Here is a 21,257-nt window from a genome sequence, read left to right on the forward strand (position 1 = left end):
AAAAGTGGTGTGTTTTTCTCCTTTTTCAAAATGAATGTGAGGGTCTCAGGTCTTATGGATAACTTTCAATAGTAAGCATTTCTAAACTGTCTCTTCTTATTTTAATATGTATAATATATACACAAATGGCCAATAGCGCTTTTTAGGGATCCAGAAAACCAGGAAATTCAGATATCCGGGACAGCGATGGTCCCGAACGTCCCGGATAATTGATTCTGTATTTACTCCTTTTATGTAACACCGGATTTTCAAATGTTATTTTAATCCAAATTATGCACACATGAAGTTGAAACTAAACTTTTTCTCTCCCTTTTTTGATTAACTTTAGTGTTTTTATATTTTTGGTAATGTATTTAAGTATGAAAGATTATATCTAAAATTGTTTTCCTAGATTTCAGTAGTGCCAGTGAAGCTTCTATTAAGTTCTTTGTCCTTTCGTCTAATATGTGGATGAATATGCAAAAACAAAAGGCAAATGTTGAATTGTGGCAAAAGGCTTTGCATAATCTTCTTTTAGAGTATTCAAGAAGAAGAATTGTAAGTAATAATTAGTATTTTATTTTAAAAAAATAATGAAGAACACTTTAATATTAATAACAGGGGTGATTGTGTTCCGGTTTTTTACCGGATTTCCGGTATTTTCAGGAAAACCCACTTTTGTAAAATTTTAGGGCGATGTTTAAACGCCAAAAGTCCAAATTGAAGACGTTTTGTTTGGTATAAAGCGTAAGCTACGGTCCTGTTTTGTGAACTCTATGATAATTATCAAAGAACAGCTGAAGTGGGGGATGGAATAAAGGCGGTTGCAGTAAATGATTTTCCTCCCTTGCTGAGGTCAGCTGTTCTAACTTGTGGCGCGTGTATCTAAATAAAAAAGATTCATCAGAATTCCTCCTAACATTTTTCGATTTTTTGCTTTTTAATCTGAAAAAGAAAGGGTATTTCGGATGATGCCTTCACAGGTGCTGCAAGGTCAAACTGGGAAGGGCTGAAATCGGTGGCCAGTTTTATTTTCTTTTGGGGAAGGTAGGAAGAGAAAAGTGATAAGAGCTTCGACTCATCCTGTCTTTGTTCTTTATAGCAGTTGGAGGAATTTATCGTATGCAAATATTTTCTTTATTTTATATTCTGGTTTATGATCGTTATCTGCATGCATTCTGTTATTGAATCTTTTGTTACTTTATCATTACAAATATGCCCCTCGTAAATATAAATTTGTTTGTTTAATTAAATTTTACTAGTTAACTCTTACTTTTCATTTCGCTACTTTTTCTGTTTGATAAATTTATTCATTTGAACTTTGCATGTTCTCATTTAAAAAATGAGGTACCTGGATCTGAAGATATTGGCTCCATCAATGCAGGGAAGAAGAACAAGTTTTATTGGGAATGGTTAAACAGAGTGGATTCCTACAATGAAAAGATGGAAATATGGTGTAAAAAAAATGATATAGCTGGATTTTGTTTTTGTTTCTTGCAACAAGCCCTTTACATATGCTAATGATGGTGTGAAGGCATTATTGCAACATTCTTCTATAAATACTCATAAAAGAAACGGGGAATCATTAAAAAATGCTGGTGTATTAGGATTTAGTGTATTAGTAAATGAATGTAATTAGTGGTTAAGGATTCAGATACAAAGGAGGAAAATAAAACATTCTTTGAAAAATTTTAAGAAATGAGAAAATTTAAAAGAATTTAATTCCCACCATGCACATGATGTATTAAGTCCAATTAAAAATTCGAGTGTTAGCACCAACAAATAATTATGTATATAAATTATTTATATACATAATATAATGAGTACATGCACGTAATGTGTATATATATATATATATGCCCATCAAAACACTTTTTCTTCTTGGAAAAAGAAATTCAGGTATTTTTTCATGGAGTCACAATCACCCCTGTAATAAAGCAATATGTTGACCTAGTTATTTCCTACCCATTTTGCTGTTTTATTACTAACTAGTGGTACCCGCATGGCTGCGATGTCAGCCCTGCTGTGGATAGAAATAGAAATGGAACTTACTTTGTGGATGTAGTTCGTATTTAAAATTATTCCTTGATAGCTGTAGAAAAGTTTCAAAAGCAGCCATTAATTTCCAAAGCAGCTTTAAGTTTGTATTTTCTGCCATTCAGTGGGTAATTTTGCAGCTATTCTGCTACTTAGTTATTTCTTCTGTGCTTGTCTCAAGCACTTAGCTATTAATGTCAGTGAATTTTTAATATCAGCAAACTGTCACTCATGTTAATGATAGGTTGTCAAAATCCTATTGCTGAAAACAAGTAATAAAAGTTTTCTTTTTAATATTGCTTTTTAAAGCAATTATGAACTTCACTATTTTTTGTCAACTTAAAATCTTAAATGTTAAAAACTGAGTAGTATGTATGTATGTATGTCATCACTACTCCTGGTGAACGACAGAAAACTGAGCATAGAACCAGGTATCGATAGATTCGTAATTTTCTTCACTATATGTTTAGTTGTGTGACTTTAATTAGCGTAGATATTAAATTGAAAACGGTTCAAAACCTAACATATTTTCCTATTGGTTCTTCTTTCAGAACACTTTTCTTTATAATTTTCCCCATCACTCTGGCAAGGAGCTAAGCGAAAGTGACTCGCAGAGCGAAGATTCTTCTTTCTGAAGGCTATGTTATCCTGCCTTCGTAATTTCCCTTTTTTTTCTGCTTGATGCGAAAGTTATTGAATAGTTCGAGTTCATGGTTTTATTATTAATGTATCGACGCAGGCAATGTGTTTTTTGATGCAATTTTTTTTTAAATCTTTTCCTTTGATGAAAAATAATTTACTTATTCGGAAGAACAGAATTATACACCAACTCACCAGAGGTGGATTGTGCGAGCCGCCATGGGCGGCCAGGCTGAGGCCAGCGCTGCATTCGGCCAGTGTCTCTTAAAATTTCAATTTCATCCTATCCAGGTGCTGAATTTTTTCAGAATACTTCGCCAAACATTGTTTAGAAGATAATCACTTTTCTTTCTCTCTTTATATTTTTAAGAAGTGTCATCCATATTGATTCAATATTAGTTTAAAATGGTTTGAGATGTTGATTTTGAGACATAAATTTCTTCTGCTGCTGAATTACTGTTTCAGCGCTTGAAGTGGGCAGTTTCTAAATATAAGTGTTCAGCTCCTTTGACTTTAATCTTTACTAATATTATAAAGAGAGAGGACGAATTTTTGTGTGTTTATATGTTCGAGGTAATCTCCGGAACCACTGCACCTATTTGAAAAATTCTTTCACGGTATGAAAGGTGCCTTCTCACTGAGTAACATAGGCTATAATTCGAAAAAAATCCGATAAATAGTTCTTTTTTCATTCCAATTTAGACCCAAATTTCACGTAAATTGCATATTATTGGCTATTAAAGGGATGAAAAATTACTTGCACATATTAATATTATATATTGTTACAAATTCTGTAAATAGTAAATATTGTAGTAACGTAACCTATAAATAGTTTCCCGTAATGAATATACAGCCCCTATACATTCTGCTAAAGTATACGATCCCCCTATTTCTATTTTTTTGTTCATTGATGAAATCAGATAACGGTCTACGAATTTCGAGAAGGATTTCGAATGTTGTGGAAACTTTTCGATGTTTATAAAAGAGTCCCGCTGGATAAAAAGTTGAGTTTCGATTGAGAATTCGAACTGAGAGTGTATTAGCTCTGTTTATAGCGAGGCATTTCGCTGTGTTGTTTTCGTATTTGGAAGTAAATACGTGTGTAACCTTTGAGTTTACGGTGTTGAGTGATATTTGCTTAATTGCTGAGGATTAATTTAGCAGTTGTTAACGATTTCTCCTGTACATAGTGTAAATAAAGCTCCTGTGTTTTTATCAAGAACTGTGTCTTCATTTCAAGAAAGTGGAAGTCGCACCGAATCCGTTACAATATCGTTGAAAAGGGTAGAATTTTCCACATTCTAAGCAATTTGTTTCGATGCTCTAACTTCATTACGACAGGAGTAATTTGCGTTTTTAGCTCGAACTTTTTTAGGCTTAGCTGAAATTTAGGCATTACTTTCTTCATTAAATCTATCAATAAAAAGTGAAGGAATTGTCCCGCCGTTTTCTTTTTGACACCATTGGAAAAAGCGACATTTTTTACTCCAGAAATATCTCGACCTATGGTCGGAATCATTAGCTTCTATCTTCAAAGGAAAAAGAGTTACAAGCTTTTTAAAATCAATTTTGAAATGTGTCATTTTGATTCAGGTTGTCAACTATTTTATTTTCACGTTTCCACGGTTACGCTTTTTGAATCCATTGTTTATTTAATTACTAATATCTTAAACTTATTTTATTTCATGTTTCCATGGTTACGCTTTCAAAATTCATCTTTCGCATTTTAATTTCTTAAAAGTACTTTAATGTCTGTCGTCAATGTTTGGAAATGTAATTTTGCATGGTGTTTTTTTTTTCTTTTATTTAAGCCTGATTGTTGAATATATGTCACTCAACACAATTTTTATTCTCAAGGTAGATCGGGCAAAGCCGGGAAACGCAGCTCTTAATATATAAAGATGTGAAAGCTACTGTTAATGTGATCATATACCTTTTTGTTTGTTTGGCGAAACATTTATTATTGCCAAAGAAAAAACATAAGCTTCACACGCAAAAGGACTGGCTTCCGGTAGCGTGCTCTCTTGGCGCATTAGGCCCTGAGCAGTTCAGTCTAGGATTATTGTTTTAAGGCACCGTTAATGAAATTCATTGTTTTGGTGATTTGTTTTGAAATAAAAGAAACTTTTGATTTGTTTTTATCCGAGTGTAATGTACAACATTTTCTTTTTTCTGACGATGATTTTTGAATGGTCGACGGCATGTTTTTTTTTTTCGTTAAACGGATGGATTATGATAGCGTGGTTGCTGGGCAAATTTGGCGATAAACAATAAAGTTGCAGAATTATTTTTAAATTTGAAACATATTATTTGATGTCTTTTTTTGTTTATTTAGCGAAAGATTTTATATTGAAATAAAAACTGCTTCACTCGCTAAATAGAGTTTTAAAGCAAATGTAAATCTAATTTAATCATTTGACGAAAAGTTTTAAATTCCAAAGAAACTTAAATAGTTTTTTTTTTTTTTTTGAAAAGGTAAGTACGCATTTTATACAAAGAAAAATTATCATTTCACATCAGAGGAGGAGGGGACGTCAATTTTTTTTATTCAACGGACCTCCATTAAATTTTTAGCACGGGCATCGCTGTGCGGGTACTGCTAGTTTGGTATATTGCTCCTTAAATTGTGAGCATTTGAAGTAAATTCCATTTTGTAACCAATTTTAAATACTATATTTTTAATATCATTTATTTTCTAAATTTCATTCCAAGCTTCTTAATGAAATAAATTATTTCCAGGAACATCAAAAATTAAAATTTTATTTTCTACTTTGCAAGTATGCCCGTATTGTCTGAATGAAAAGAGTTCCAAAATAAAAAATTTCTTAAAACAAAATTTTCTTTGGACTTTTTTTTTTTTTTTTTGGCCTTAAATCTGAATTAAAGCTATGAGGAGAACTTGTTCATAATAAATATAGAAAATGTATTTTATTTAGGCTATAATTACAGGAAATTAAAAAGAAACATTCTAAAGAGAGATTTTGGAGATGGGCATACTCAAGATAGATTTAATGTTATCATCATATCTGTACTATTGCATTTTTTAAAAATGTGTTTTGCCTTTAGCTATAAATTCATCTGCATTTTTTTTTTTTTTTTTTTTTTTTTGTACATTTTAAAAGGCTGCACTATTTGTATTTTTTTCAAAAAGCTTTTCAATGACCTGACTCTGTACTCTGTTTTCATTTTAGTCTATAACAGGGGTTCCCAAACTGGATCCGGCGACACCCTGGGTCATAGGCATCAACGTGATGTAATGGGCTCGTTTCCAAAATTTTAAAAACTTTCTTCAGAAAGAGCATGCTTAAAAACATAGGATCTGACCATTTTTTGAAATAATTTGACTAAGTGTAATATTTAAAAAAAAATTATTTCAATCGGTGCGCTTTCATTGTTTACGTTTCTGCCAATGACATCACAAATGATGAAATGCCATTCACAGAGTGCAATATTTAATTTGCAGCTTTACTCACATGTGTTGGCAACGATGTGGTTGATAGCAAGCGTAGAGTGCATTATTTATTTCGCTTCTTGATTATCATAACGTGGAAACGTGGTAAACAGATGCGGCAAAGTACATCATTTGTGATGTCATAAAGACCACGCCTTATTTTCAGTCAGACATTTAAAAGAATTAATTAAAAATTAAGCGTTGAGAAAATGAAAGTTTTTTCTCGCTCTATGCTATTTATTTTGCTTATTCTGTCAATTTCAGTGACTAAAAGTAGTACTTTTGACTGAAGGAAACAACCCCATCATTGGGGGGGGGGGACCTATTTGAATTTTTTGTACTGTATAAAATGCTATAGGGTAGTAAATTTTTTTTTTCTTCGTTTTTATTGTTTTCAGTTGCAATTAAATTTATTAGAGACAACTTTTGATCCATCTCATTTCACCTACTACGATTGTTGTGAAAATATTATTTCTATTGGATGTTATCTACTTTGGATTCAAAACGGTAGTAAGTGATCTTCAGCATGAAAAATTTGTGAACCACTACACTAGAATAATTTTAGTTTTAACATCCTTTTCACGACTGTCGCGATATCAAAAAATGGCGTTTGGGAGCCCATTTCGTAGTTCAGACAACTTTATGCTGGTGGCAAAACAAGCTATTTTTTGTTTCAATATGTGTGTCTCAGTGTTTTCAAAAGATATCTAATAGTTTACTAAAGTTAAAATTTAAAACAATTTTGTTTATTTCATAATTTAGTTTATTTTAACCAATATTAATTTTTTAAATGAAAAAAAGACGATTTTTGACCATAGAAACATTTGTTTAGGAAAAAGTCCTAAAGCAAAAATTTCACTTCAGTATAATTATGAACATATAAATGAAATGTGGTAAAAATATCAGAGTGTAAAGTAGTTTTCTAGAAAAAAGAACACAAGTTTTAAAAATTGGCATTTTGAGAAAATCCCATTTGAAATTTTTTTTGTTTATAAGCTGATCGCCTCTTTTATTGTTTTTTACATTTGAATTTATTTGCTTTCAATTTTGAAAGCTCTTGATTTGTATATTTTGATTAGATAAATACTGAAAAATTGATTATTTTAAGGAGCTAGGATACACCAACTCTCTTTAAACATTCTTTCATGACGAAATCATATTATTTTTTATCTTTTCACTATGTTTCTGATGCAACTGTTGCATCACAAAAGAATACTTCTTTGCCACTAAAATAATCGTATAAATTTACATTGAAGTGGATAAGTTCACTGGATACAATTAACCATATTGGCAAAGATTTGGCTGTCTTATAAGTTGGCTTACTTTTTTGTCTAGAATAGTGGTGCTAAACCATATGCACTGGCAGAATCATATGAAGAAAGATGCAACCTCATGTAAATAATTTTTAAAAATTGTTTACTACTTTTTATTGAGCAATCACAAAGTGCTTATTATCTTTATTTGATCAAAGTTGATGTTGCTTTAATTTTTCAGATTGCCATGATGATGAGAATAAGCTAACTTGTTTTAATATTTATAAAGACAAATTTTTGTTGCTGTGGTTACAACTCGTTAGTGTTCCTTCAAAGCTGGTGTAAAATTATGTTTTTACAGAAAAAACATCAACATAGATGAACTTAAAAAGCAAAACTTCATCTAAATACAAAATTTCTAGATTACTAAGTTACTAATTCCCATTATTTAAGATTGATAAGAAATAAAATACAAAATTTTATACTCTGTAAATAATCTTTATGATAAGTGTACGGGTGCATGTTGGCCACAAAATCTTTATCTTGACTACTGCGTCCTTTCCATTCCTGCACCATTCGTTTTTTAGGGATGTGCCTCGTATTATCTATTCTAGAAAATCACCAGTCATAATATTGTCGCCTCAGAGCAGCACTAAGACATCTAATCCCAGAAATAACACTAAGATATCCTACTGTTGCTCTGAGGCGACAAAATGATGGGGGCAAATTTCTTGGCCGTTTCCATTCCATTTGTAGTAACAAGAAACTCAACAAGTAGGGTCCTATTGCTATTCATAATTCAGAAAATTATAATTTGAATTCAAGATGTTAAAATTCAAATGAATGCATGATGTTTTTATTTATTTATTTTCCAATTTTGTTATTTATTTATTTATATTAAAACAATTTCTGAGATATATTGTTATTATTGTGAAAATAACTCACTGATCTAAACTAATATATAATGGAAAAGTATAAGTACTTCCAGTTCATTCATGCGTGTCATTTAAGAAAATCAATTGCCTTCCCCCCACTCTCCCAGACTTTGGGCTAGTAATGTATTTTCATGTTGACGGGTGTGGTTTTTGCTGTTTTTAGGTACAATTTACTTTGGATATAAAATGACAGCCTGAGATCATCATATACTTCCCTATTGCAATACAGTGAAACCTCCCTTAACGGACACTCCCGAATAACGGACACCTCTAATTAACGGACATTTTTGCAAGTCCCAGTCCCTCAATATAGGCCATTCCATGTAATTCACTCTGAATAACGGACACTCCGAATAACGGACAGTTATTTCACAAAAAATTTCCCTTGCAATCGTTGCACTTCCGTTTTTTTTTCTTTTCACAGAATATCTTAGTAACTGCTTGCATTACAAAGCTTTTCATCCTCCACAACTGATATCCCCCCCCCCCGTCATTTCCTTATCACTGTTTCTTGGAATTAAAAGGGTGGTAATGGGCAGAGGCAGCGATTGGGGCTTAAAAGTTGGTGGCAGAAAAAAAAAAGAACTAAAAGACACGGTACTTTTTGTGGGCAGCAAAAAATGAAAAAGAAAAAAAAAGTCATAATTTTGTTACGGCTAATTTTGGGGTATTGAAGCAGATAAGTGAAAACTGATGTCAATCTAACAATTAACGTACGTTTTTCTTAAGATTTTAATGATTGTACACAATAACTATTCAAAAGTTAAGATAATAAAGGGGAAACTGGGCGCTTTTTCTAACTGTGGCTCTCGGGAGATACAATTCAGCAGACCGGCGCCGATAGTAGTCAGCTTTACGGCGCCGTGGTTTCATTGGGTTGTTTAATTTTTAGACATGAAAAAGATTTGCCTGTATTCAAGGTCATATTGCCAACTGTCAATCATGCAATAGTGATAGTCGAGATAAAATAAATAAATTAACCATAAAAAGTGTTTTGGGGGAGGGGGGTTGGCTTCGTCAAATCGCCGCCGTTGGTAACGGGATATTCATACCCTAAACGTCTCACTGTTTTGCTGTGTTGCAATATAATCGTCGAGTTTGAAACTCCTCTTGTTATCGGAAAAGCGAGAAAACCGAGATGTTTCAAAAACATGATATAGATAAACTTAGGGTGTCCTGGAAATCAAATTAGAAAGAGTGGATGACGACTGAAATAATGAACGATTGGTTAGTGGATTTGGATAAAAGAATGAAGAAGAAAGCTAGAAAAATAATTCTCTTTCTGGATAACGCCACATCTCATCCTGATGACTTAAAATTGCAAAATGTTAAGTTAGAATTTTTGCCACCGAACACCAGCTCTGTGTTTCTACCCTTGGATCAGGGTATTATTCGGAGTTTTAAAGAAGGTTACAGAAAGCTTCTACTCAGGCACATTCTTTCGCAGATTTCTTCGAGTAAATCTAGTGAAGAATTAGCAAAATCTGTAACAGTTTTGGATGCTGTTTCGTGGATCACGTCAGCTCTCAAAAAATTGGAAGCTGGGAGCGTTTCAAAATTTTTAAAAAAGACATGATTTTCCTTCAGGAATGAAATGATACCTGACAGTGCATTACGAGGAGCAGAAGAGGAAAAAAAACTTAATGAGCTATTGGTTCATTTGCATTTAAAAGTCAGTGCTGAAAACTACGCTCAAATTGATGAAGACTTGTGGATTGAGGAAGAGAACTTGAACGTCTCAAATTTCATTTCTCACAACACAACCAAACTATGTGTTCTTTCTGACGATGATAAAGACGAACTTCCTGTGATTGAAAATGATGTTTGCACAATTAGAGACTTTTCGGAAGCACTAAAATACAGTAAAGAATTGAAAAACTTTTTTTCTGAGCAAAGGGGACACTAAAGGACTTGCTAAGGTAAATGATTTAAATCTTTATATTGAGAAACAGGCTTGTAATGCAAAAAAGAGATGTCAAACTGTTTTAACTGATTATTTTAATTGATTAAATGCTTTTTAAGACAAGTGTGTTCTGTCAGTATACCTTTATTAAGAAAAAACAGATTAATTACATTTGACGTAAAGCGTAGCAAACCTTTTGCAATTGTTTCGATTGTGTTCTACAAAGAGAACAATAGCCCATTTTGAAAAAGATAAATTAAGTAGTTCCTCCTAATAGCGGACACCTCCCAATAACGGACAAAACTTGTAGTCCCTTGACTGTCCGCTATTCGGAGGTTTCACTGTAATAGCAAATTGAGTGTTCTGAAATGTTTTTTAGGTATCTAATATAAACATGAAGCGTTTTTAGCCTGTATTTATTTCTTTTTCTTCTTCTTTTTTTTTTTAGAGAGATACTGAGTGCTTCTACAGTTCAAATTTGAATGAACTACTGGAATATGTTCGCTCCCCTACACTGTTCCACAAAACCTTCCGTGTAACCCTGCCAGCATTCTTAGAACTTAAAAATCTACTTTATGATGATGATGCAGGCCATATCAAGTATATCCCTGAAATTGACCTTCTAGTGTTTCTATTTTGGTTATCTGATGGTGCATCATACGAAAAGGTATCAGAATTTCTCAATGTTCCTGTGTCTACTCTTCAGGATAAAACTGATGAAATATTGCAAAAATTTGCTTCAAAAATGTCTCATGTTATTCGTTTCCCGAAAGAAAATATCTGTGAGATTGGAAAAAATTTCCAAAAGATAGCAGCCTGCCATGCATTTGGTCTTGTCATTGGATGCTTAGATGCTTATCATGTGCGTATCCAGCCCACGTCAAGAATTAATAAAACTGAATTTTTAAACAGTGAGAATGAACTTTCAGTTCAAGTTCAAGTTGTTTGTGACCACAAGGGGTCTATCATGTCATTGGATGTTGGATTTCCTGGCAGCTGGACCAAACTACAAATATTGCAACAGACTCCCTTGTATTTGAACAATACAGTACCTGATGGACATATTTTACTTGCTGGCATTGATTATCCTTGCCTGCTACAACCTGTTTGCGTACTGCCACCTTATGCACTTTGTGACAATATTTTAAAGGAACGTTTTAATGAACATTTATGCAAAGCTAATTCTGTGTTAACCTATAGTGTTGGTCAGCTGTTTGCACGTTGGAGAAGACTTTTTTCAAAACCCTTAAACCTTTCTTTATCAGTAATTACGAAAACTATAATTGCGTGTTCAGTAATACAAAATATTTCTATGCAGAAGGGGGATCCATGGCCTGAAGAAGAACCTGTTGTTTTCTTATGTGATAAGTTCAAACAAAATGAAATTGACGACTTAGTTAGTGGAGAAAAAACTAGGAAACAGATTTCCGAATTGATTGTATTTGATGATGAAGTGAAAGAAATTGCCTGTGACTATACTGTTTATAAAATGTAAAAAGCGAGCTTTGTTGTCAAATTAATTACAATTCAATTTTATTGAAGAGGATGAATAGTTATTTCATTGCACAATGAAATCTTGTTACACTGAATTTCAATATAAGGAAATATCCGTTTCAACAAAATATATGTTCAGTCCTAATTTATTTTCTCCCATATGCTTGAATTTCCTTACAATGCAATTGTTATTACAAAAAACAAAATTTGATTCAGTGAAGTTTGTTGTAACGGGATTTCACTATATTAAATTGTTTTTCACTTTAATTGCATTGTCATTACCAAGGATTTTTGATTTTGTAAATTTGTCATCGAAGAATAAACAAAGATTGGTACATATATGGCAGTGAGAAGCAAAGGGATGTAAGTGAATTTTTCAAGTTTCAAGAAAAACGCATTTAAAGTTCAGATCCTAGGTAGGCTTCCATTGATTTTGTTTTCTAAATCATTCAGTTTAGCAAAACCTACCACAGCTACTAGTACTACCCTTTGCACCAATGCAGAGGAGAGTTTCTTATTCCTTTTGCACAAGGATATCCGGAAAATTTTAATTTTGCAACTAACATCCCTACTCTTCTCATTGCCTTATGTATGTTTAAGTACATTTTCATATAAATACTCTTCTATTCTGTTTGCATTTTTGTTGTTAACTCAAATTTTAAAAATTGAAATGTTGGTTATTTAATTGCATTCAAGTAGTCTACAGTTCCATTGTATTTGTTGTCACAACTAAGAAGTTTTGATTTTGTTCTTGTCATCAAAAAATAAACAAAGATCACATTACTTATATGTGTTGCATATATTTTCCAAACCATTACTCTTTTATTCTGAATACATTTTTCTTGTTAACTTAAATTTAAAGTATAGATTGGTTATTTAATTGTATTCAAGGATTCTTCATTTCTATGATGATGGTCTATGATTTCGAGTCACAACTGACTACAACTGTATTTATGTTGAGGACTGCATACTAAGTGCCTTGCCTCCGTTATTTTTTATACCGATAGATGGCAGCACGATCACCGGATCGAACAGTTAATGAGAATTTAGAACTAGACCAGGAGCTAATAGCTACCTGGTGCTAGCACCCCCAGAGGTATCGTTTCACTTGGAGGACATTGAGACCACGAGTATTTTTCATTTCAATTGTATTTATTGTCACAACTAAGAATTGATTTCGTACATTTGTCATCAAGGAATAAACAAAGATTTTGTTACAAAATTGTTTTAATATGTTTCACAAATTAAGTCTTTTATTAAGTTTAGATGTTTGTTGCTGACTCAAATTTTAAAAATTAAAATACTCATATATTTTATTTTCTTCAGTTCAACTGTATTTATTCTCACAACTAAGAATTTTTGATTTTGTACATTTGTCATCAAAGAATAAACAGATATTATGTTACAAAAATGTCCTGAATATATTTCTCAAATAAGGTGCAAGTAGTTGATCTTCGTACTGTATACATTTGTTTAAAATTACAATATTGGAAATTTGCTCTAATTCTTGAGTTTTAAGGTTATGCACAGTTACCATATGTTTCCATTAAATATTGCTACTCATATTTTTATCGTACCAAAACCCTACTATAGTTATGTCGAAACTTCTATTCATGAGAATATATTTTTATTCTAAGCTTATAAAGGATTTGACTGCATTTTATTTTAAACTGAAATAATTTTATTCAAATAAATTCTACATGAATTAGTGTTTATTAAAGCCTGCCGAAAAATATTCCCATCACACATTTAAATAATAATCTGAAAGAAGCACAAGTAAGTGAAACATTTCATTGAGATTTTTACCAACCTCTCTCAAGATTCATAATTGATTATCAGAGTTATCTGATACAGGGCCAGTTGTTTGAAATGAGTTTTCCATGACGCAACTATTTTATTTTTGTCCCAGAATATACTGTTATTTCTTTCCCAAAAACCTAAAAATTAGGAAGGCCCGTTTTTAAGTTCTGCCATAGAAAAGTAAAACGCATAAAATGCCGTTTTTTCCTCTTTTTTTTACATTTTTGTCACATGTATACTTTAGCTTTATTGTACAAGTTTTCTTATTTTGTTTCCGCTGAAAAGAAAGTACAAGAAATATATCAAATTCCAATATTTTGCTGTTTGTGTGGAATCCAAATCGTGTCTCTTAAAACATCTCAAAAACCTATTTCTGCATAAACTGCTATTTACCTTTCCATGGCAGCATTGCATCACCTTCTTTAATACTCTATATATACACACTGCCCTACTGAAGACAAGAAAATCAAAAAGGCTGGAATGAGTTTTTGAAAAAAAAGTTTTGGGGGAGACAAGTTTTTAGGGGGGAGGGGCAAAGAATTTATTTCCACTTCGGAAATATATTAATTTCTGGTATAAAATAATGCAACCTGGAAAATTAAAAATATGTTTTATTTGTACAGTATCTCACATAAAAACCAGGGTTGTGGAGTCGGAGTCGGGGTGGAGTCGGAGTCGGAGTGATTTTGGGGTAAAAGAGTTGGAGTCGTTAGAAAACATGCGGACTCCGGGTTTCTTTTTTTCTTTCATTTTCACTGACTCTCCTTGCATTTTTTAAAAATTGACTACCAATTGAAATGTTAGGCAACAAAACATGTATAAAAAGGTACTAATGAGAAAATAACTGTCATTATGGCAATCAGCTAGCTTGAGTGCTTACCGAACTTTCTGTAGCCGTCCCTCAGTTTGCTTGCTTTTTTAATTAACTAATAGCAACTGTCAGCAAACGGTTTTGTTGCCAAACATTTTCAAGTAATCACTTTCAAATAAAAATAGAAATATAGTGTTTTGTTCGATCTCAGTTATAAAATAGTAAAAGGAACATAACAATTTAGTAAATCGAGGCCCGTAGCTCAGCTGGAAACTTTTGAGGGGGGTCGGCAAATTCAACTAAGCTCTGGCGCAAAAGCACGAATCCAAAAGATGCGATGAAATAATCTTTTTACCGTTGGCGCTGGCAGAATCATATTTGCTGGTATTCTATGTATTTTGAGCTTTGTCCCCTTTTCATTAATTAAATTTTATTTTTAAAATTCAAGATGATAGATGAGAAAGTGCACCCTCTTGTACCCCTCTGCTGGATTTCATGGAAATGAACATGAGATTAATATTTTCTTGATATGATTTGCATTTGTAGTTTGAGTATTTCATAGTTAGTCTTTGTTTAAAACCACTTTGATTTTATTCCTTTGATTAGTTTTTTGAAAAAAAAAATTAATATTAAAAAAAAAATCAAATATGTATTGTTTTACGAAAAAGAAATTTAAGCCGGGTGGGAGGGGAGGGTGCAAGTGCACCCTCTGGATTTGCTCCAGCACCCATGCGTGCTACTCAACTGGATTGCAGCTGATTGGATGGAATGTATGAGAGCCTTGAAGTGCGTCGTTGAGGAAATAACATCTATAGTTGGACCAAAAGCTCCTGGGAGCAATGTCAAGGCTGTAAAAAGCACATATGTACACTGCCAGGTTTGCCTTGGGCCGTTTCCCTAACTATCGAGTTATTCTAACTGACATTTACATAGGAATCGCCCTTCAATGCTGTGCGGTGTGCGTAAGGAAGCATTTGCAACTGCTGCCTACATGCAGCATGAGTGACCATTCTAGCAATCAAATGAAATGCATCTCACCTATTATTGCTGCTTCTATCAATAGACTTTTGCTATCAACTCTTAATCCTGCTATTTGTTTTTCAACATAACGATCTCGTGATCTTCCAATAAATGAATGGGTGACGGGAAAAACGTTGTATGTTGAAAACAACAACTTTTCACTACAGCCAAAAAACGAATGAGCTTTGTGGAATAAGCAGGCCATTGAGAGCAACATATAGAACACACAACGTTTTTCCATTCAATTACCTACTCACTTAACTTTCTATTGCAAGAAAGCTCTGAGGCACGTTTGGGTAGAATTACGGTAACCGGGTCGCGGAGATAAATATTTCATTTTGGAAACCCGCTACTTTACCTTGGCGACGGAACAATTTTGGTAACCCTACACCAAAGCTGATTTGCTATTCGTTTGGCCAATCAGCCATTTCAGAATTCACCTACAAAGTTGTAATTTATTTTCCAATAAATCTTTCATTTTGTTTTAATTCCATAGAATAATATTTTCTGAAAAGTGATTTTTTTTCTGAAAATTGGCAACATATTGTGTTTTTTCAATTTTTAGATCTTTGAAACATTTTATAAAATTTTACATCGCGAAATGTTTGTCACTTTTAACTTTTTTAAGTTATAGATTTAAAAATTAGTTATTCATACCTTTTGGATACGTTTTTGGAATGTGTTCGCAGTAAATTATTTCCTTCATACTTTATTGTTCTATCTTAAATTTAAAATTTATTAATTATCGTAATTACTTATTCAGTAAGTTAGAATTCTAATTTTAGTTATGATAACGTTCTCTGAATGGATATTTTGATGTGATTTAACTTATTTAGTAGATCGTTTTAAGTCTTAATTAAACAGTAATTATTTTCAATGGCTTTGCCCAGATTATTTCAGACTAATGTCGTGGTCTATCCGACTTTTACTGTTGCTGAATTTCGGTAAAAATTTATGTTTCATTTTAATGTTCCTTAGGAAATTAAACATGTTGATAGAAAGTTTAACACCATGTACGTCATGAAACTTTTCGTTTACATACATCATGATATTCTATTTCTTTTCCTACAGAAAAAAAAAATGAGTTCAATATAACTGTAATGGGAACGTAAAGAGCAGTATCGGCAAATTTTTATTTAAAATTTTTTTTCGCATTTTGGTCACGGATTGTACTTCAGCTTTCTTGTACAAGCTTGCTTACTTGCTTTCCACTGAAAAATCAAAAAGATCAAATTCCATCATTTCGCTATTGTTAGTATTGAATCCAAAACACGTTTCTTTTTATGTCTCAAATGTTCATCTCTGTAGATACTGCTCTTTATCTTCCCACGTTTAAGTTAACATCTTGAAAAAGTTATCTCTCATTTGTCTTTTCTGCAAACTTTATTTCAAAGTAAGAAAAATAATATAGTTCTATAAAAAAAAGGCTTAATCATTTTTTTTTTTCTTTCCATATTTTACAATATTTTAAAAAGGAAAAAAGAATTTTAATGCTTTTTTTTTCTTTACGGTTGCAATCAGAGAAAGAAAATGGTTAATAAACAGTTGTAGTTACCTAGGTGATAGTTTGATCAATCCGAAGCTCCGCCCCTTGCTTTTGGGTCAACTCTCATTTGATGATTTCTTTTGTTTACATTGTAGTACTTTGTTTACATTGAGTCGTAGGTGCCAAATTTGGCAGCTTTTGAAAAAATACGCCAACGCGACCCGGTTACCGTAATTCTACCCACGTTTGTAGCATACAACGTTCTTCCATAAATTATGAACACTTTATTTACAAGGCCAATGTCAATTAGCACATTTTTTGGCCGTGTAAACGAACTAAAAACACAGGTAATTCATTCTTTGGACTACATTCATTGTTTTTCCACCTAAAAACGAACTGATGTGTGCATCACATGACTTCCTTTTACTCCAATTTAATGCCGTTTTCTCATTATTGGCAGTTTTAATGTGATTCAATAGTGTACTCTCTGAATATCACCAACAGTGGCCAAATTAAAACCAGATTAAAAAAAAAAAAAATTTAACCGCCAAGTTGGCGACAAAACTTGGCGACCAAAAGACTGGCGATATGTCGCCAAGTGTCCGACAAATTATAACACCACTTCAGTTTACATCGAAATTAACAATGATTTCCCCTCAAAAAGGGGCAAAAGACACCCTTTGGAGCATCCGAATGCAATCAAAAAGGGAGGTGCACAACTAGACCTCACTAGGAGTCTAAGTACCAAATTTCAACTTTCTAGGACATTCTGTTCTTGAGTTATGAGCAGGGCCGATCCTAGCAGGTGTGCAGGGTGTGCACCGCACAAGGGCGGCCAAAGCAAGGGGCGGCCGCAGGTTGCATCATATAGTTCTTTTAATCAAGCAAAATTCCTCAAGAATTTCTCAAAAGATAACTTATAATAAGTGAAATAAATGTGCTGAATTTTAAATGTCCAATTATCAAAGTAACTGCCGATTTCCCGACAGCATAGCATAGTTTAAGAAAAATAGATTGTTAGGGAACATTGTGTTGGTTTATTGTCCATTAATATCTACTCTTTACACACATGCTTCATTTGGTTGCAAAATTTATGACAGAACCGGTAATCAGGCATGGATACAGGGGAGGGAAGATGAGGGAAATGGCCCCCTCCTGAAGCATGAAAGGGTGCCTTCTAAAAGGAGCACTCAGGGTCCAGGGCGGCCACTAATGTTTACCCCCAAAGCTTTTATAGACCTAAACAATGAAGACATATTTTATATGTTATATTTTTTAAAAGCTATACTGATTACATACTCTCACAAGCATTTCAAACAACAAATTATGTTTTCAACAATCGCGGATGCGTGGAGAGACAGTGGAAAATTGCGACTAACCTGAGAGTCAAACATATATGAATGACAAACTAAAATTTTGTAATTTTCCCTCTTTACAGCATTTTTTTCGAATTAAAATCACGAAAGAACTGCCCCGGGTAGTAAGTTTAAACGTAGCTCCAAAACGAAGATCCAAAAGGATGCCATCACCTCTTTGTTGAGAATAAAGAAAGCTTAAAATGGCGTTTTTAGGATTTTAATATCGGAAAATTATGCTGTTTGAACCACCGATCTAAAGGACCCAATTAAGTCTTATTCACCCCTTCCAACTTAACTTAATGAAACATAACCTGAAATTGTTGACTTTAAAATCCAAAATGTGTTTTCAGAGGACAGCCCGTCTTAATGTCACCAAAAATTGCTTAAGGACATTTTTCGTATTTCTTTTTCGAAATATTTGCGATGGATGGCCCCGAAATCCATATGTAACTTTTCACGGCGCTAGGGCATATACCCATCAATCGTCGAAATGAGGTGGACAAAAGTCTATAGTTGTGTTTTTCAGAAATTAATATCGAAAAATATCCGAAAGATCCGCCGAAGCTTCTCAGGTTTGTTAACGTCACCAAAGATAGCAAAAATTAGATATAGATAACAATAGATTTCTAAAATTGCGCTTTCAGAAATATCCGCTTGGGAGCCCCAAAACCCTTCCTTCCCAAAAATAGCCCTAAAATGGATTTTAGTTCCGAAAAATATTTTGGTTCGGAATATTTTCACGTTTCTCCTATCGTTTTCAAATATAGCCAAAAATGGATTTTTGAAACAATAGTGCCGAGAAACTACAGGAGGAAAGCCGCCAGATCCCCTACCGTCACCAAAGACAGCCTAAATTTGCGTTTTAAACTTCAATTTCGAAAACTTTCAATGGGAGATGATTGAATCTCCTTCCCTCCAGCAACGTCAACAAAGATGACACAAAACTGCTTGTTTAAAATTTCAGCTTCGGAAAATTTTCGGGAAGAGCGCCGATCTTTCCTAAGCTACGGTCACAAATAAAGCTTCGAATTGATTTCAATTTTGAAAGAATTTTAGAAGAGAACTCCAACATTACTTTTCCCCTCAAGTCTCGAAAAAGTTCCTAAAATAGCGATATTTGAAGTCAATTTCGAAAATTTCTCCATGCACCTTGAATATACCCGACTCTTTTCTCCTTGCAACCAAACACAACCAAAAATTACTAAAACTATTTTTTGTACGTCAATTTCGATAATTTTCTGGGAGCAATCCCCCCTCCCCTGATTCTCCCTCCTCCATCCGTCACCGAAGACAGACTATAAAATGCGTTTTACAGCTAGTAAATTTCGTATCTATTACTTTCTTCAAAGATATAAAATGTACCTAAGGAATTTCTTACTACAATAGACCTTCGTTCTACGCGAGTTTATTTTACGCGGTCTCGATTATACCCGGTTTAAGATTTGACACCGTTATTTTATTTTACGCGGATGAGTTTCAGTTTTACGCGGATGCGGCAATGCAAACATAAAAATTTCCCCTCTTCCAAAATCCAGACTCCTAAATATTGCAGATTACACGTAATAAACTGCATTTTATGCGATTGGTTCCAGAGCTCTTTCCAGAAGTAAAGTTATTAAGAGCCATTATTTTGAAGTTCAGACAAGGTGTGGCAGTGACCATTTTTGATTTTTATAATTTTTTTATATGTCAAAGTAGGTCATGAGAAGTAAACATTCTGAAATTTTTAACCTTCCAAAAAAATTTTTTCGCTCGTTAAAAATTCCCAAAGTTTGACGTTCTGCAGCGCTTTTTTAGAAAAATTCTAAAAGTCGCATTTCAGTGCGCTTTAGCTCTTTACAGAAACACTACCCCACGGTTATGTTTATATTTATTGGTTGTACTGCATCTAGTGATGATGACTTCATAGTTATTTTGGTTAGGGGTTGTTGCTTTCTTCAGATAAGAGGTCGCAAAGTATGGATTTTATCCGTTTTCGCGCAAGTTGAACCTGCGTTATTTCCCCCAAAAAGCCACCCCCCGAAAAAAATGTAACATATACTGAAAGTTTATACTATAAAAAGAGTAAATGGCACAAAATTTGTTTGAGGTTTAATTTTTTTAGGAGAAAAATACCCTGATATTTTTCAACTTATCAAAAATTGTGCTTTTTTGATCGCAATTAACTCAAAACAGCATCACTAGGAAAAAATCCCTTCTATATATTATGGTACCTGGCTATGTGTAACACATCATGAAAAAGAAAACAGCATGGGATCTCTTCTTGTTTTCCAGAAAATAAATTTTTTTGTAGCTCATTTTATGCGTTTTCTCGTACGTAAAACGTGTGTCCAGTATGCAGATTAGATCTTCTAAAACTTTAAGGATGTAGTAAGAATGTATATATGTGTGTATAGAGAAAGAAAAAGACTAGTAATACTTTATTTTTCTGATTTTTACAAATTGATGGTACTTTAATTGCAGGTAATTCAGAAAACGATAAATCGATATCATATATATATATATATATATATATATATATATATTGATTTATCGTATCAATCCCAAAATAATTCTTTCTTATTTATGTCCGTAGCAATGGAAGAAATATCATGAACAATATCTGCTTCAATTTCCTCTAAATGTCTATTTTCTATGTCATCTTCAAATACCTCTAAAAAGCTGTCAGCTCTTGATAAATCAGTATTATCCGCTTTTTTTCCCTTTGTATATCGGCTAAAAGCAGCTTGAATTTGACTTTTTGTCTGATATTCGTTCGGTTGGAATATTTTTATGTCTTCAATCATCTCTGTTCTCATTGCACGTTCTGCAACAAAAGAGAAAACAAAGAAGAAAACATTTTGGAAATCTCATGTGAGGGGTGGGCTCTCCCAACTCGTAAAAGTACACGATTTTCATTGAAACAAATAGAATTTCTTTATGAAAAGTTCCTTCATGGTAAAAAACCGGCAGAAAACAGACGTCCGACCAAGTAGAACATGCAATGAGCACAGAGATGATCGAAGACATAAAAATATCCCAACCGAACGAATATCTGACAAAAAGTCAAATTCAAGCTGTTTTTAGCTGATATCCCAAGCAAGAAAAAGCG

At 33.1% G+C, this 21,257-nt stretch overlaps 1 protein-coding gene across 3 annotated transcripts in view; it reads left to right on the plus strand.

Annotated features, from left to right (window-relative positions):
• LOC129226089 (uncharacterized) overlaps window positions 1-21,257 on the plus strand; it is a 32,482-nt gene that overhangs the window by 4,584 nt on the left and 6,641 nt on the right. For 2 of the 3 annotated variants that reach the window (XM_054860679.1, XM_054860680.1), the window contains exons 2-3: window positions 392-537; window positions 10,646-13,068. In XM_054860679.1, coding sequence (XP_054716654.1) covers window positions 392-537; window positions 10,646-11,692 — 1,193 coding nt within the window. In that variant the 3' untranslated portion in view covers window positions 11,693-13,068. Of the gene's footprint in view, window positions 1-391; window positions 538-10,645; window positions 13,069-21,257 lie in introns of those variants that run through there. The other variant, XR_008580766.1, reaches the window with a different exon arrangement.

This window comes from Uloborus diversus, chromosome 7, assembly GCF_026930045.1.
Source record: "Uloborus diversus isolate 005 chromosome 7, Udiv.v.3.1, whole genome shotgun sequence".
Classification (NCBI taxonomy): domain Eukaryota; kingdom Metazoa; phylum Arthropoda; class Arachnida; order Araneae; family Uloboridae; genus Uloborus; species Uloborus diversus.